This window comes from Lepidochelys kempii, chromosome 25 (genome assembly GCF_965140285.1).
Source record: "Lepidochelys kempii isolate rLepKem1 chromosome 25, rLepKem1.hap1, whole genome shotgun sequence".
Lineage (NCBI taxonomy): Eukaryota > Metazoa > Chordata > Testudines > Cheloniidae > Lepidochelys > Lepidochelys kempii.
This window is the reverse complement of record NC_136404.1, coordinates 4260829-4278605: the sequence shown is the minus strand read 5'-3', so window position 1 is coordinate 4278605 and position 17777 is coordinate 4260829. Positions and strand designations below refer to the sequence as shown.

Genomic DNA, 17777 nt, shown 5'->3' with positions numbered 1-17777 from the left:
TTAGTAAGCCTCAACTTAATCTAAGCGGGGCAGTGTTTGAACGCTGGCAAGCTGGGAATGCCCTCCCAAGGAAAGTGAGCCTCCCCAGAGGGAGGAGAGAGGGAAAAAACCTATCCTCTCAACTATTAAATTAAGCTAATCTAACCAACAAACTAGACTAGGCTAAACTAAACTAGTTAGTATAAAAAAAAAACTTTAGCCAAGGCACACTCAATGTGGACATGTTAAAGCTCCATTGCAGGCCGAGGCAGTCAAGAAGGAACTGAGGGTTGTTTGCCCATCAGTGCAGGGCACAAGGAAGCATAAGGGTGCATGTGTGGGATGCATGGACACTGCTAATGAAAATCTCTGGCTGAAGGCACGTGGGCTGCCCGCACACCTGAAGTGGAACAACCATATGAATACTACTCGAAGAACAACTCTTTTTGGCAGGAAAATTAGAGAGTAAACAAAGAACACTCACCGATATCAGAAAAACTTTGACTCCCTGGTCCTCTGTATCCATGGCTGTGATACGGATACTCTTTTCACTGGCTTTGTCAATCTGCATCTGAGCCCAGAGCTTGGTGTTCAGGATTAACCTGAGACTCCCCTGAGTCCGCATTACTAGAATCAACATACAAAGTAAATTAGCAGGAGACACTAGACATTTGGACATCGCAGAAGACTCCAAGAACCCTATTGTCACTTTCAGAACATTTTTTTTTTTTTTTTTTTAAAAGGAGAGTCCTGTTTATATACAACTTGCACGGCTCTTCAAGACAAGCAGCAAAGGGGAAAAGCACTGAGAAAGCATAACTAAAAGAATCAGACTTGGGTTGATTCACAGAATATCAGGGTTAGAAGGGACCTCAGGAGGTCATCTAATCCAACCCCTTGCTCAAAGCAGGACAAATCCTCAACTAAATCATCCCAGCCAGGGCTTTGTCAAGCCTGACCTTAAAAACCTCTAAGGAAGGAGATTCTACCACCTCCCTAGGTAACCCATTCCAGTGCTTCACCACCCTCCTAGTGAAAAAGTTTTTCCTAATATCCAACCTAAACCTCCCCCACTGCAACTTGAGACCATTACTCCCTGTTCTGTCATCTGCTATCACTGAGAACAGTCTAGATCCATCCTCTTTGAAACCCCCTTTCAGATAGTTGAAAGCAGCTATCAAATCCCCCCTCATTCTTCTCTTCTGCAGACTAAACAATCCCAGTTCCCTCAGCCTCTCCTCCTAACTCATGTGCTCCATCCTCCTAATCATTTTTGTTGCCCTCCGCTGGACTCTTTCCAATTTTTTCACATCCTTCTTGTAGTGTGGGGCCCAAAACTGGACACAGTACTCCAGATGAGGCCTCACCAATGCTGAACAGAGGGGAATGATCAAGTCCCTCAATCTACTGGCAATGCCCCTACTTATACATCCCAAAATGCCATTGGCCTTCTTGGCAACAAGGGCACACTCTTGACTCATATCCAGCTTCTCGTCCCCTGTAACTCCTAGGTCCTTTTCTGCAGAACTGCTGCCTAGCCACTTGGTCTCTAGGATTCTTCCTTCCTAAGTGCAGGACTCTGCACTTGTCCTTGTTGAACCTTATCAGATTTCTTTTGACCCAATCCTCTAATTTGTCTGTATCCTATCCCTACCCTCCAGGGCATCTACCACTCCTCTCAGTTTAGTGTCATTCATAGTAGATTCATTACTTTGCTGAAGGAATGTATAGGGGCCAGGGAGGACACCAGAATCAGTCCCAAAGTCTCTATTTACATATTACAGACTAGAGATGGAAAACTCCAGCTTCCAGAAAGCATAGGATCATTCCTTAGCATATATTTACTCATCTTTAAAGACTGTGTGTTTATCGATGCATAAGACACGGTGAGGAATTTATAAAATCTTTATATTGTATTCACTGCCAAAGAATCAGAGGGGTAGCCGTGTTAGTCTGTATCCATGCATCTGAAGAAGTGGGATTTTTACCCACGAAAGCTTATGCCCAAATAAATCTGTTAGTCTTTAAGGTGCCACTGGACTCCTCGTTGTTTTTACTGCCCAAGAACTTTTACTGCATTAACAAAGTAATCCAGCAATGCCTTGTGTCTTTTTAGGACGTGAACAGTGGCTACATTAAAACCTCTTAAAATCAGGAGAGAGTTAAGATAATGTCTCCCACACCACATCTCTATACAGCCATAATTCCATCACTCTACCCCAGGGTGGGCAAACTTTTTGGCCCAAGGGCCACATTTGGGTGAGGAAATTGCATGCAGGGCCATGAATGTAGGGCTGGGTCAGGGGATTGGGGTATGGGAGGGGGTGCAGTGTGAAGGAAAGGGTTCAGGGCAAGGGGTTGGGGCAGAGGAGGGGTGCGGGGTATACAAGGGGGCTCAGGGAAGAGGATTGGGGTGGAGGGGGTGCAGAGTGCAGGAGGGGGCTCAGGGCAGGGAGTTGGGGTGCGGCAGGGGGTTGGGGTGCAGCCAGGGGGCAGGAGGGATTCAGCCTCCACGAATCAGGGCCAGGGCAGGCTCCCTGCCTGCCTGCCGTGGCCCCGCGCTGCTCCGGAAAGCGACCAGCACCACGTCCCTGCAGCCCTGGAGGAGAGGGCTCCACACGCTGCCCTTGCCTGTGGGTATCTCCCCCGAAGCTCCCATTGGCCACGGTTCCCCGTTCCCAGCGAACAGGAGCTTTGGGGGAGGTATCCACAGGCAAGGAAAGCAAGCTGAGCCCTCTGCTCCCCCTCCCCCAGGAGCCACAGGGACATGGTGCCGGATGCTTCATGGCAATCTCGCGGGCCAGATCCAAAGTCCTGAGGGGCCAGATCCAAAGTCCTGAGGGGCCAGATCCAAAGTCCTGAGGGGCCAGATCCGGCCCGTGGGCCGTAGTTTGCCCACCCCGTTCTCTCTCTCTTGTAGCTGGCAATAGGCATTGGGGCCAAACCTGACCCATCCCTAACATCTGCCACTTCTGTGTTGTGCTGGGTGGGTCCAACCCAATTCTATACCATCAAGACCTCTGATGTACTTGCTGCCCCCTCACTGTGCTAGAGGGAGCTGTGTTGATCCAGGCATTAGCTGCAGCAAATTGCCAGAGCTCACCCTGCCAACTGAGGAGCAGTGCAGCTGCAATTAGAGGAATCAGGGCAATCTAATTTCTGGGCTCTGCTATGCAGGAGGTCCAGGTACACAATCATGATCACAATGGCCCTTCTTGATTCTAAAAATCTAAAAATGTATGAAGGAGTTAAATATCTATAAGGTTGGGGAGCTGCTGGAACGTCTACCACTGTCTTATTCAGAGACAGGCATTTCACTGGGTATGTCGAGAAGATAGGGGAACATAAGAGTGTTTCATCCCCTTCTGACACTCTCTTGCGTATTCACAGTGCCTATCAGAACCCCACATCCACACTGGCGTTCATACACCCGCCCTGTCCTCTGCAGCACTACTGTTCCGGGGAATTCTAGCAATCTCGTGGTATACCTCAAAGCTCCACAGGGCTCAGTCAGGGATAGTCCCAGGCAGACTGCGAAGAGCTAAAAAAAGATCTCACAAAACTGGGTGACTGGGCAACAAAATGGCAGATGAAATTTAATGTTGATTAATGCAAAGTAATGTACATTGGAAAACATAATCCTAACTATACATATACAATGATGGCATCTAAATTAGCTGTTACCACTCAAGAAGGAGATCTTGGAGTCATTGTGGATAGTTCTCTAAATTCATCCACTCAATGTACAGCGGCAGTCAAAAAAGCAAACAGAATGTTGGGAATCATCAAGAAAGGGATAGATAATAAGACAGACAATATCATATTGCCTCTATATAAATCCATGGTACGCCCACACCTTGAATACTGCCTGTAGATGTGATCACTTCCAATTCCAATATATCTTTTTTGAGATGGAAAGGTTCAGAAAAGGGTAACAAAAATCATTTGGGGTATAGAACGGCTTCCGTATGAGGAGAGATTAATAAGACTGGGACTTTTCAGCTTGGAAAAGAGTCAACTAAGGAGGGATATAATAGAAGTCTATAAAATCATGAGTGGTATAGAGAAAGTAAATAAGGAAGTGTTATTTATGCCTTCTCATAGAACAAGGGGCCACCAAATGAAATTAATAGGTAACAGGTTTAAAAAAACAAACACAAGGAAGTATTTTTTCACGCAATGCACTGTCAACCTCTGGAACTCCTTGCCAGAGGGTGTTGTGAAGGCCAATACTATAACAGGGTTCAAAAGGGAGCTAGATAGATTCATGGAAGATAGATCCATCAATGGCTATTAGCCAGGATGGGCAGGAATGGTGTCCCTAGCCTCTGTTTGCTAGAAGCTGGGATTGGGTGACAGGGCATGGATCACTTGATGATAACCTGTCTGTTCATTCCCTTTGGGGCACCTACCATTGGCTACTGTCAGAGGACAGGATACTGGGCTTGATGGACCTTTGGTCTGACCCAGTATGGCCGTTCTTATAGCTGAAGGGGAGGTTCCAGAATGAATTCTTAGGTCAAGGATGAACAGCTGTTAATATCTGGCAAGTCTGAGATTTATCTTGAGTAACTAAAGTGGTCAAATGTAGGTCAGGCTTAGTTAGCTCCTCCTCACTAAGCCTAACCTAAATTTGATATTTATCCTACTCAAGACAAGGCCTAAGAGTTCCCACTTCCCACCATTACTTTAATACTTTCCCCTCTCCTTTGCAAACTCAGGAAGAACAGTCTAATGATCTCTGACAAGGCCAAGCCGTGGCATTGTTTGAATAGGACAGGGTTAAAGTTGGGGAATGGAGGGTTGTGGTGTATGAGACGTTACGTTAACTCTGTATTTTCTGGTTTTCCAAAGTTTAAGTTTAGCCACCCTTTGGAGTGACTGAGTGAAATTTAATGGGCTGTGATATACAGGAGGTCAAATTAGATGACCTAATAGCCCCTTTTGGACTTACTCTGTGACTCTATTCAAATTCTGGAACGGTACAAGGCAGTGCTTGGCAACCTTAAGCCTGTGCTAACAACATTTGTTGGCAACGAATTCCCTTTAAAAAAAAAAAAGAAAGGGGTAGTAATGAGAAGGGCATGACTGATGGGCATCCGTTGTGGTGGTTTCTTGGGCACACCTTGCTACCAACTAATCTATCAGCTCTGCCCGCCTCAGTGGCCTCTTCATACTCTTCGTCAGATTGGAGGGCCACAGGGAGGAGGAAAAAAGGTCCAATCTGATCAGGTAATCACAGGATGGTGCAGATTAGTGCCATAGTTTGAGCCACAGACAGGTGCAAAAAAAGTTACAAAAACTGCAAAATTTTATTGATCTCATCTCCCACTCCAGGTACTGTATCTCAGGATCCACTTAACTAAGTTACCCAAATTTGTACAGCTAATTGCTACCCCATGGCGCAATGAGGCACAGCAATTTACTAAACAATATGACTACACATGTGGATTTTAGAGCACTTTGATTTATTTTTCAATCATTAAACAAGCTCTGCTCAACCTAGTCACTAATGCGCCTTTATTATATCAAGGAAGAGAAAAGTACACTATATATGACTTAATCCACAGTTAGCTGTTTAAGAAACAGCCGCAGCCTAATGCACAGATGTCAACAACTTTAAGCAGATACATTATATACCCCCACAAAATATGCAGCTGCATAGCAATGCCACAGAAGCAGGAATGGTATTTTCTACCCTAAATCAAGCTGTACTTTTAGTTTACACATTAGCAACCAGAGGGAAACCTGGGAGAAGGCTGATATTAGGAGACAAAGTTATAGAGTCGTGTTTTTCTATAGATGTAAATATGTGGTTAAGTGATTAGATATACATGATATTATAAGAACTTCTAGCCACCAATATTCCAATTGCTGAAGCCTGCTTGATTTTAAAGGACAAACATTCAACAGAAATAACTATGTTCTTTATGCTTTTAGGAATGTGTTATCTGCAGTGGGATAACAAGCAGCTTGGCGATCACTGCACCAAATCTGCAAAGAGATTCCCCTCTTCGCTTTAGGAAATCTACACTAGATCTGTCCAAAATCCAGGATTTCTGGCTCATAAGCAAACTGGAAATTCCCAGAAATATTTGTTTCAGAAACACCAACACACGATGTTTCAGAAATGCAATTTGCTCCCTGGAACCAGCAGACAGTGAGTGAAATTGTATGCTGTGTTATAGACATGTCAGTCCCTAGATAATAAAGCAACAAGGTGGATGAGGGAGTATCTTTTATTGGACCAACTTCTGTTGGCAAGAGAAGCTACAGACCTTGTCTCACTGAGTCAAACTGACGTTCTTGACATTCTCAATTTCACTCAGCAGCTGCCAGGGCTCCCAGGATCTGCACCTCTGGGCAACCCTGCCAGGCAGACTGCCCAGGGCTACTGACCCCAAGGCTTCCTGGCCTGCTTGGCACCCCAGGGAGCCAGCTGCCCCAGGAGTCTGAAGCCCTGGAATAGTCCACTTGGCTGGGCTGCCCTAGAGATGCAGACCCTGGGAGCCAATCCCAGGACTCCTAGGCTCCCAGTTTAGGCTTCTGCAGCAGTAAGCCTGGAAACCCTGAGAGTCCCCAGGGCTTTCTCATTCCTAAGCTGCACAGCAGGAAGTCTGGAAAGCCAGGTATGACAGGGTTGTCCAAGAGCCACAGACCCTATTAGCCTGGAGTCCTCTGGAGGCAGACTGCATGGCGGGGCTGCTGCAGAGCCATGGTCCCAAGAAACCTGTGGTCTTCAGTCCTGGGGCAGACTGCATGGTGGAGCTCCACAGCAGGTAAGCTGGGAGGGTTCCATCAAACCCAACTGCTTTGCAGAGAAGTTTCATGTTCAATGAACTGGTATTTTCAGACAAGCTCTAATCTGCCCATTAAAATGTAACAGAAGGGCCATCCTGGGAGACTGACATGAACTTCAAATTTTACTGCTTTTTTAAAAAAAACTGCTATTATTAGACACAGTAACCCAAAGCGGATGCCTCCAACTATCAAGGAAGCATTTTGTGGTAGTAACACTGAATATCATACCAATAATTCACTTCCCACAGCTCATCTTACCTAGTCGAGATTGTAATGTTCCATCATCTGTTGATGCCATATCATTGAGTCTCAGAAGTCCTCTACCTCTTTCCACCCAAGACTGAGAGTTCTTATCAAACACAAACAACTTGCATTGTATCTGGGGGGGGAAAAAAATGCCTTCTTGCTGAAGTTCTTTAATGTAATGGTTGACTATAATTACAGAATATATCATGATTACTGAACCAAAAATCTCCCAATCTACATTTGAATAGATTTCAAAGGTATTCACTACAGTGAAATTTCAGGCTTCTAAAATGTGCTGGATTAATACCCTGGAAACTAAAGTCTTATATTCTCTCTGGCAACTAAAGCCCTCAAAAATATACTGTGACGTTGCACTCCATATAACTTTATGAAAATATGCTAATGACTGTGAATGTAATGTAACTGGAATATGCTTCATGCAAAAGGTCTCTTGTAAGGTATCATTACAAAGCTTATAATCTACTGAGTGTGGTCATGCTATTTGTATAAAATGCATCATTCTTGTATCTGAAACTAGAAATATGAAATATAACTCTCAGGTCCTATTGTAATTATGCGAAGTGTGGGCCATTAATGGTGGTTTGGAATCTTGATGGCTCCCTTCAACTAGGACAATTGCTTGTAAATGGCTTCGTTTACTTGCAAGCCTTCCTTTGAGTCAGGCCAGGAAGAATGAAGGCTTGGGGTCTCCCAGGACATGTGACCATGTCACTTGGTACCGGAATCCATCTTAAACCTAGTGCTTTTCCATTCAGAAGGAGGGGTGGGGACCCAGAGAGACAAAAGATCCCTGCCTTGTGCCAAAGCTATATAAGGGGGTGGAACAGAAAAAAGGCGGTTCCAGTCATGAGAAATCCCCTAGTTACCACCTGAGCTGGAGCTAACAAGAATTGAACCAGGGTAAAGGTTTGGACCCAGACTAGGAAGGAGTCCAGTCTGTGAAAGAAGCTTATTGGAACATCCCTGGGGGTGAGATTTCATCTGTAATCAGCTTCTTAATGTATTAGGCTTAGACTTACACGTTTTGTTTTATTTTGCTTGGTAATTTACTTTGTTCTGCTTGTTATTACTTGGAACCACTTAAATCCTACTTTTTATATTTAATAAAATCACTTTTGCTTATTAATTAACCCAGAGTAAGTAATTAACTTACTTACAAGTTAGCAAATAGCTAGCAAGGAGCAAATAGCTGTGCATATCTATCAGTGTTGTAGAGGGTGGACATATATATAAGCTTTATACAGAGTAAAATTGATTTATTTGGGGTTTGGAACCCATTGGGTGGGTGCTAGAGACAGGAGCACTTCTTAAGCTGTTTTCAGTTAAGTCTTCAGCTTTGGGGCGCATGGTTCAGACCCTGGGTCTGTGCTGGAGCAGACTGGTGTGTCTGGCTCGACAAGGCAGGGTTCTGGAGGCCCAAACTGGCAGAGAAAACAGGCTCAGAAGAGGTCTCAGCACATCAGGTGACAGTCCCAAGGGGGTTTCTGTGACCAATCCCATCACATATACTACGTTGCGTCTTTTTAAATTATGTATTTAATTTTTTTAAATGTATACGTGCCATGGACTGTGTCTGATTAGGAAAGGCAAGTTGAAGTGCAAGAGCACCTTGCTCTTACAATATAAGGTGGTGTCGTTTGTGGTTCTTAGAGGTTCATTCCACAGTCTCAACTAGGGAAACAGTATTGATTTGAGAAGAACTTTTTATTTTGATTGTCTGAATCCTGAAATCTAACCACAGTTCATTAAATTGTGTCCTGTTTAAGATAAAGAGCAGTAACAATTTCAACAAAAAGACCTGTCTCAGTTATATAACATAGGAAAGCATATAGGATGGTGCCATGAAGCTGAGTCGCAAGAACGTGAATGGGAAATTAATAGTGGCAAGCAATCGTTATAGAATGAATACAGCTGGATGATCGTATGAATCCCAACAAGACTGAAGGTCAATTGTGTGACCAATTTCTTACCTGTAGCACATTGCTCTCTGCTTCTTCCCCAGTGATCACCTCTACCTTCTCCAGCAAACACTTCTTTGCTGTTGCTTTAGTATAGGCTGCTGCAGACTCTGCCAGTGATTCTGAAATATTATTAGCTGAACAACATTTTACAAGTTTATTTTGGGAAGTAGTCACATAGATCCATGTCATACAGATGGACACCCATGTGCATCTACACAGAGCCTGCCATTTACTTGAATAAGCTACCAGTTAATATGCTTTTCCTCTGGAGCATAACTGTCTTGTGCAACTGTCATCCTGCCAGGTTCTCAGTGCCCAGCCAATTGTGCTTGTATCAGGATCTAGAAATGGATATGAAGTCTGAAGAAAGTTTTGTCTGTCTTTTCAGGTATGGTTCCTCTTCTTTTCTTAAAACCATAATCAAAAGGGGGAAAAAATTCCCAAACACAGATACTGGTAACGCTGAAAATCTGGTCCATAAATTATCTGAGTCTCCCTAAGAAGAGGATTTTGCAAAATCTGTGCAAAACAGATACTTATGCTCACCTCTACAGTGTAACATTAATGTCTGCATTGCTACAGGTAACACAGACATACCAACATTTGAAAATGCAGCCCTTTATTTTATAGTCTCTGACTATAAACACTACTTACTCAGGTTCAGTTTACATTACATCCAGCAACCATTAAACAGAATAAAAATAATCCCTTGCCACCAACCTTCTGTAATAAAACAGGGCTGACTATATGCCCTCCGAATTTCTGCCACTTTCACACTGCTGGAGATACTCCTGATCCACATGCAGTGAACAACAGTACCCCTGACAGTGCTAGAGCAGCCTGGATGGGCTGTTAACACACAACACCCCACTCCTCCCCAGACCTTGAGGGGACCAAGGAACCTCCCCCTCCACTTTTTAAAAAAACGTTGGCTGGAAGGGACAATAAAGGCATGGGGAGGTTTTATATTTTCATATGGTAATAAAACCCCAAGTGCAAGCACTTAACAAGGATTAGGCATAAAACAAGCAGTAACAGAACACTGTTTCTAAGAATTAGTTCTAAAAAATATTCCACTATTTACCTTTCTCTGGAGTAGCTTCCTGTGAAGAAGATTCAGAGCCAGATTCTGCAGCAGCATTTTCCTTGCTACTTTCTGTACCAGCTTCATTTGATTTTGGTGGGCTCTGTAGGGAAAAGAGGCAGAATAGATGAACTTTTGGATTTGCAAAAACAAGAACACTAATGTGATTCTTGAGGCAGTCCTCCACCTTTAGTAATTTTATAAAGGTACCAGTATCTGGTACTCCCTGAAGTACATAGTTCCTTAGTACAAATTGTAGGAAAACTCCCGACTACTCTGACCAACTTGATGCTGCGGAAAGGAGGGGTGCTAGCATGGCAGGATGGTGGTGTACAGCACTGAAAAAGAAATAATGGGCCCCTTGCTGTCAGTGCAGGTCACACTAGCACCAGCAGCTGGTAATTCTGTGGTGCCAGGGTGGAAGCTATGATCTAAAGCTGAGGATGCTGAATCATGCAATGTGTCTTTGGCATCAAGATAGCTGGCTTCTCCACCAGATAGATTGATGCTACATGGATTGGACCTGGAATCCCTTGCAAGGGAGACTTATGTGACTCATCTTCTCCCTCCTCAGCTCTGAGTGGGAGTGCTGGTGCCAGATGTTTCTTTGGAGCAGAAACAGCCCTGGGAGAAGGAAGCAAGCTCTGCTGTAGCCAAAATGCTCTATCTTGGGAACTGTGAGTGGCGCACAGAGGGGGCCAAGTTCCTTGCACTGTTATTGGTGGCAAGGGACAAAGGTGCAGAGTCCCAGCTCACTAGAGCGCTGAGGGATCTGGGCACCTTAGCTGAAGATCACTCTCGTCACAAACTGGGTTCCTGGTAATTTGAATCCAAAGTCACCTTCATGGACTGCTCTAAGAAGCACAGATTCATGTGGCAGCCGCGGCTTGTTGGATCCTGCTGGAAAAGGACATCCCATCGGTCACAGCTATGGCCTTCTGAGAGATCAGGCACCTTGCGTGGCCATCAGTAACTGACACAAGACTGCTCTAGGGGTTTAAAACCCAAAGCCTCATTAACAAGTTGGAAAACAGCCAGCCTTGGCGCCAACTATTCAGTCAAATGCAAGACTGAGAAAAAACTGCCAAGGTGGCAGACAGCTATCCTATTAACTATGAAAGTTCACTAAATTAGACTGACAATAGTCATTCGCAAGGGAGAAGGTTTCAGGGGAGAAGATTGCTATAGCAAGTGGGACAAACAGTGCTGTGTTCTGGCTCACTGCCATGGGTGGTAGGAAGGAATCAAGTGGCAGTCGGGGGACACACACTCATCTGAATGTCCTTGGGTGGGAGCCACAAAGATGCTCAAGGCTCATGTGCAGCCCCAAGAGACACTGCTGACCAGACATGCATGAGGCATTCATATCACATAGATAATACTCAAAGAAATATTACATTTAACAACCAACACTCACCAAGACTCTCTCACTCATGTTCTGTCCAAATACAAATTTGTTGCTGGAAGCATCTGCATTGTTTGTTGAGTTCTCTAAACTGGAGAGAAATGTTTTCATTAATATAGTGCAAACAGACGTTTCCATAATCACTAAAATTGCAAGAACAAGGGAGGAATTATCACTGGTTTGAACTTGAGTTTTCTGTTAAATAAAACTATGAAACAAGTGTGTGTTTGATTATTTAGGATGCAACACTGAGCAACACAGCAATAATTGGTTATGGGACTTAATGTCCCCAAACACTTTCTCCTAGAATAAAGAAGTATTTTATCATAATTGAAGATTTTTTCTGAGTACTAGCCTCCAAATATCTATGTTTAAATTACACAATGAGAAATCTGACCATCACCTAGTGTATCCTAAGAGTCTATCCAGTATCAAAAGATCTAGCAAGATGCTTAGGGCCGTACTAAATTCACGGTCCATTTTGGTCAATTTTGTGGTCACAGGATTTTTAAAATAGTAAATTTCATGATTTCAAATATTTAAATCTGAAATTTCACAGTGTTATAATTGTTGGAGTCCTGACCCAAAAAGGATCTGTGGGGGGTTGCAACATTATTGTAGGGGGGGTTACGGTACTGCTACCCTTACAGCGCTTGGCAGCCACCTTGGCAGTTTTTTCTCAGTCTTGCATTTGACTGAATAGTTGGCACCAAGGCTGGCTGTTTTCCAACTTGTTAATGAGACAGAGGCTTTGGGTTTTAAACCCCTAGAGCAGCAGTGCCTTCAGAGCTGGGTAGCTGGAGCGTGGCAGCTGCTGGCCTGGAGTCCAGCTCTGAAGGCAGAGCCGCTGTCTGCAACAGCAAAGTAGTAAGAATGGTATGGTATCATATTGCACTTCTGCCTACAAAGCTGGGCCCTCAGTCAGCAGGCACCATTCTCTGTCCACCCAGCTCTGAAGGCAGCAGTGCAGAAGAAAGGGTGGCATGGTAGGGTATGGTCCCTCTTACTTCTGTGCTGCTGCTGGCAGAATGCTGCCTTGAGAGCTGGGTGCTCGGCCAACAGCCGCCGCTCTCCGGCTGTCCAGCTCTGAAGGCAGTGCAGAAGTAAGGGTGGCAATACCACAACCCCCCTAAAATATCCTTGTGACCCCCCTTGTAACTCCCTTTTGGGTCAGGACTCCCAATTTGAGAAATGCTGGTCTCCCCTGTGAAATCTTAACAGTATATGGTAAAACCACACAAAAGACCAGATTTCACGCGCGGAGACTGCATTTCACATTGGTGACACATTTTTCATGGCCGTGAATTTGGTAGGGCCCTAAAGATGCTGTATTCAGGCACCTCCTACAGTCAAGAGCACTAGTTCCAGCTGACTGACCTGAGCCAGAATTGAAGGGCTACAGGTGAAGTCTGGCAAGCAGCATCACATATGTCCATGCCAACAAATGGCCTAATGACCCATGGCAAGTCTGCACTAGTGTAGCCTGGTTTTATTTTATCTTGGGTAACACAGATTGCAATGACAGGAATCTTTATTCTTGCATGAGAGGGCGCAAGGTGCTTGTGCAGCAGCGATGAATGCTGATGTTCAAAAGAATCTAATCTCATGTGCATGAAAAATGTGTGCTACAACAGTGGGATCCACACTGACACATACTAGAAGAACTGTAAATACACAACATACATGCAGAGCCTTTTGCAGATAAAATGTTCACCATGAGACACAAGCTGTTCTCTGTTAAATGCAGATTGATATAACATATACACACAATAAGGTCAGGCCTGACAAAGCCCTGGCTGGGATGATTTAATTGGGGATCGGTCCTGCTTTGAGCAGGGGGTTGGACTAGATGACCTTCTGAAGTCCCTTCCAACCCTGATATTCTATGATTCTATGAATAAAGCCTTTGAAGAAAAATCAGTCATGCAACCATCACTGTGTGTCCAAAGTCTGAAATACTAAGTCTGTTGCTCTGACCACAGTCAGGCTCAAATCAGGGAGAAGGAATTGAATTCTCAAGCTCCACACCCACACACAAGCTCAGTTGTGCCAACTTGAGACATCACTCTCAGTAGATTGTGTAGTTGCCCAATCTAGATCACAGGTGTTTAATAGGGCCCTCAGTGGGTTCAGATACATACACATTAAGGCCAAGGCAGGTCCTGCTACCAGTCATGTGACAGCATCAAAATCTAATTATGTTTCTTCATGGCTGCCACAGAGTTTTCATGGTTGCAAAGAAAAACTTGAAAACATCACAGTTGCAGTGACGTTTACTTCAGTCTGCAGACAATCTCCATTAGAGGAACCAGCAGCAGCCAGGAAGCAGCTGGGACTCATATCCACCACCAGAGTAGGGTGACCCCTGCTACTTTGGTCAAGAATATGGGAATCATCTGCTCTGTTCCTTCCCTTTGGGCCTTTTGCTCCACAGGTAGAATTGGAGGGTGTGGAAAGTGGTGATATTGTCAACCACCATCCACTGGTGGCACCAAATTGAGAGGTCACACATTTGCAGATTGTGCTGATCTTAAATATAAGATCATCCCTCTCCTTTCTTGCCTGTTTTGATCAGCAGTGAAATAACGAACAATGACAACTTTTAAATTATCACTGAGCATCTGAATCAACGACCCATTAAAGGGAATGTGGCATTTCACACATTTCAGAGTTATTTATAGATTTTAAAGACAGAAGGGAGCATATGATCATCTAGTCTGACCTCCGGAATAACACAGGCCACAGATTTCACCCCGTGGTTCCTGCATCAAACCTGTAACTTCTAGCTGAGCTAGAGTAGCTCTTGCAGAAAGACATTCAATACTGAAGATGTCGAGTGATGGAGAATCCACAACATCCCTAAGTAAGTTGCTCCAGTGATCAGTTATTGAGAAAAATTTGCACTTTATTTCTCACCTGAATTCCTTCTTTCTAATTCCTTCCTCATTTAGAAAAACTACCAGTTAACTTGGGTTTCTTATCAACCAGCTTCATAGGTCTTGCGTCATGCATTCTTTTAGAGTTAATGGTTAAACTCAAGGGACGAAAGTGGTCTGGTTGTTAGCTGTCATAGGATAATCAGATCCATGCAGCCTGAACAGCTTTCTGAGTACATTCGATCCCTTCAGTGGAAGGGGGTCTTGGCAATACTTGGTGCCAGGTTCATTTCAAGCTCTCCGCAAATTCAGGCAGGCTGTATTTGTCATACTCTGCACCTCCCGAAGCTATCCTTTGCAACCATAAGAACTAATAATATACTGTATTTTTTAAAAAACAAAAAACTAGGCATCTGAAGAACAAGGCAGCAGCCTCAAGAAAGTGCTGGATACCAACCCAGTTCAAACAGAACCCTTCCTCTTGTAGACAGCAACACTACTATTAACGCTCTACATATACTACAGTAAAGTAAGTTGCTCTGAATTTATTTGCAGTCTTACTTGGAACTGATGTACTGCAGAAAGTAGTTTGTTGCCGATGGCGTTTCCGAGCTTGGAAGCCCAGCATTCTGTACATCAGCTGTTTCATCACTTTCATTTCCCAACTACAAAAGAGATAGACATTTATACACAATTAACAATACCAAAACCAAGATCATCAGAACTACTGTCTCACAAAATATGTACCTTTGCTCATATACACTTAACAGTAAGACCAAAGTGTATTTCCCACTACAACAAATTTCTCCTTGTTGCAAGCTGCACTCCTATAGGAGTGCCAGTGTACTGAATTCATATATAGCTAAATTAAGAACCAGGGCCACCTTCAAGCAGCATTGCAATTGCTTTTAAAACGGTATTGGTTTATACTCAAAACCTTTTTCTCCTTCATTATTAAATCTATCACAGTTACGTACTTTTTGAGCTGTGTTGCTCCCACTGTAGTTCTGGCCAATCTCTCTCCTGTCAGGTTGTGTAGGAGCCACATACTCCCACTGGCCACACGCTCCCCGATATGCTTGCATAAACCCCCTCTCTTTAGGTTGTCAATACCTCTTGTTAATCTAATTCAGTTAGCCTATGTTTAGGTATAAGCCTACTTCACCCCAGGTCCTCTCTTCTTGCCCCTGCAACACCCTTGGAACCTGTACTGCATGGATTTGGCTTAAGCACATGGTTACCATTTTGTTGCCCTAATGTCCACAGTTTGCACAAATGTAGGATTTGCAAATACACTCTAGGTGGCTTCTTTAGAAAATAATGCCTTATATATGTATTCAAACAAAAGGAACTCATGATAGTTTGAAAGTTGAAATAGGAAGCTAATATGAAATGAAATTAATACTACATTTATATGCTTAATACTGTTCTGCTTATCCAGGAGATGGAATAAATGGTTACCTACCTAGGAATCTTTTCGTAACTGTTCTTTGAGATGTGTTGCTCATGTTGATTCCAAGTAGGTGTGCGCGTGCATAGTGGCCAGAAGTTTTCCCTTAGTGGTATCCGTCAGTTGGCTCTGGAGACCCCTGGAGTCACGCCTTCATGGCGCAATATAACGGACCCTGCCTCTTCAGTGTTTTCTTGCCAGCTGACTCCAACAGAGGGGTAGGTGGGTGGGTTTTGGAATGGACATGAGCAATACATCTCGAAGAACAACAGTTACAAAAAGGTAGGTAACCGTTTTTTCTTCAAGTGCTTGCTTGTGTCGACTCCAAGTAGTTCATTGTGTCGCAGATTGTAGCACCACTCTATCAAATGCGGCATCGTCCCTGGCTTACTGTGTAATCCAATAGTGTGCAGCAAAGGTGTGGATTGAAGAACATGTTGCAGCTCTACAGATTTCCTGGATCGGGACCTGCACCAGAAAGCTGCCGAGGTGCCTGCACCCTTGTGGAGTGTGCTGTCAGTGTGGGGGCAGGTATCTTTGCCAATTTGTAGCACGCTCAGATACAGGACATGATCCACGATGACATTCCCTTCATTCTGTCTGCTATTGCCAAGAACAGCCGAGTTGTCTTTCAAAATGGTTTTATCCTTTCAATATAAAAAGCCAATGCCCATCTGACATCGAGGGAATGGAGCTTTTGCTCTCAGCTGCTGGTGTGCAGCTTTGGGTAGAAGACTGGAATAAAAATGTCCTGGTTTGAATGGAATTAAGAGACTACCTTCAGAAGGAAGGCTGGGGGAGGTCGAAGTTGGACCTTGTCCTTATAGAAGATCATGTATCGAAGACTGGATGTCAGGGACTTAAGTTCAGATACCCTCCTGGCTGAAGTTATAGCCACCAGGAACACTACTTTCCAGGAAAGGTAAAGTAGTGAACATGTTGGTAGGGGCTCAAATTGTTGGATCATATTAAAGAAGTTCTGTATTAAAATCACAAATGAGTTTGATTCCCCAGAGTTTCAATTCCAGGGTATTACTAATTAAGAGGTCTCTTGGTTTTTGGTAGTTTCTCTCCCTCTATATGTGAAACTTGCAAGCTGCTAATTGTGTTAGTACATTCTAAGGCAGAGTCTGTTCTCAAAGCAATTCACAGAGAGAGAGACTCGAAGCAATACTCTAACAACAGAAACAGCACCCAGAGACTCCCCGCCCTTTTGTTGTATTAACAATTGTGATTAAAATAGAGATAGAGGATGTATGTGGATGGATGCTTGGTGTGGATAATAACTGAATGATCAGGGAGGTGCCAGCCTAAGAATCCAGTGTCCATCGGCTGAAGAAGGCGTCAAGTGGAAATAACCAGAGGACCCCCCGGAGGGCAGACTGGAATCCACCCAACAGCCTCAAGAATGGGAGAACCAAAGAACAAGATAACATCTTGGAGCCGTCAGGAATGTGCTATCTGCTGATTGATTCAGCAACAGCATGATGAAGCAATTCCCATAGACTGGCATAGGAAGAAATTCCTATAAAAATAGACTCTAAAAAGTGAGAACTTTGGGGTCTGATTCTGTAAACCAACTTCCAGGAGCATCAGATGAGCATCTGACAAGGCCCTGCTCCCTCCTCATGTCCAGGCCACCTGGCCAGTGGCTTGGCATGAGCAACTCTAAGGCTGGTAACTATGATAACAACCTTGCAGAACCTCTGTGTGTGTGTTTGTATGAATGAATGTGTGAATAAATATGAGATTGAATGGAATGTTATAGCTGTAACTAACTGCTTACTATGATTCGTTCTGTATTCACAATAAATGTGGTATTTTGCCTTTTTCCCTTTAATAAGATCCTGCTGGTTTTTAATTTATTGGTATAACAAAATGTGGTCTCATTAGTCTAGAGAGCACCAGGTTCAGATCTCATGCAGGGATCGGTTGTTGCACTTGAGGGTATATC

At 44.0% G+C, this 17777-nt stretch overlaps 1 protein-coding gene across 4 annotated transcripts in view; it reads right to left on the bottom strand.

The window, feature by feature from the left end:
- The window catches only part of RANBP3 (RAN binding protein 3), a 175977-nt gene that overhangs the window by 30882 nt on the left and 127318 nt on the right, over positions 1-17777 (bottom strand). For all 4 annotated transcript variants that reach the window (XM_073324306.2, XM_073324307.2, XM_073324311.2 and 1 more), the window contains 6 exons: positions 14935-15038; positions 11510-11588; positions 10093-10195; positions 9018-9142; positions 7039-7159; positions 464-606 (listed from right to left, as the gene is read on the bottom strand). In XM_073324306.2, the coding sequence (XP_073180407.1) occupies positions 464-606; positions 7039-7159; positions 9018-9142; positions 10093-10195; positions 11510-11588; positions 14935-15038 (675 nt within the window). The remainder of the gene's footprint in view (positions 1-463; positions 607-7038; positions 7160-9017; positions 9143-10092; positions 10196-11509; positions 11589-14934; positions 15039-17777) is intronic.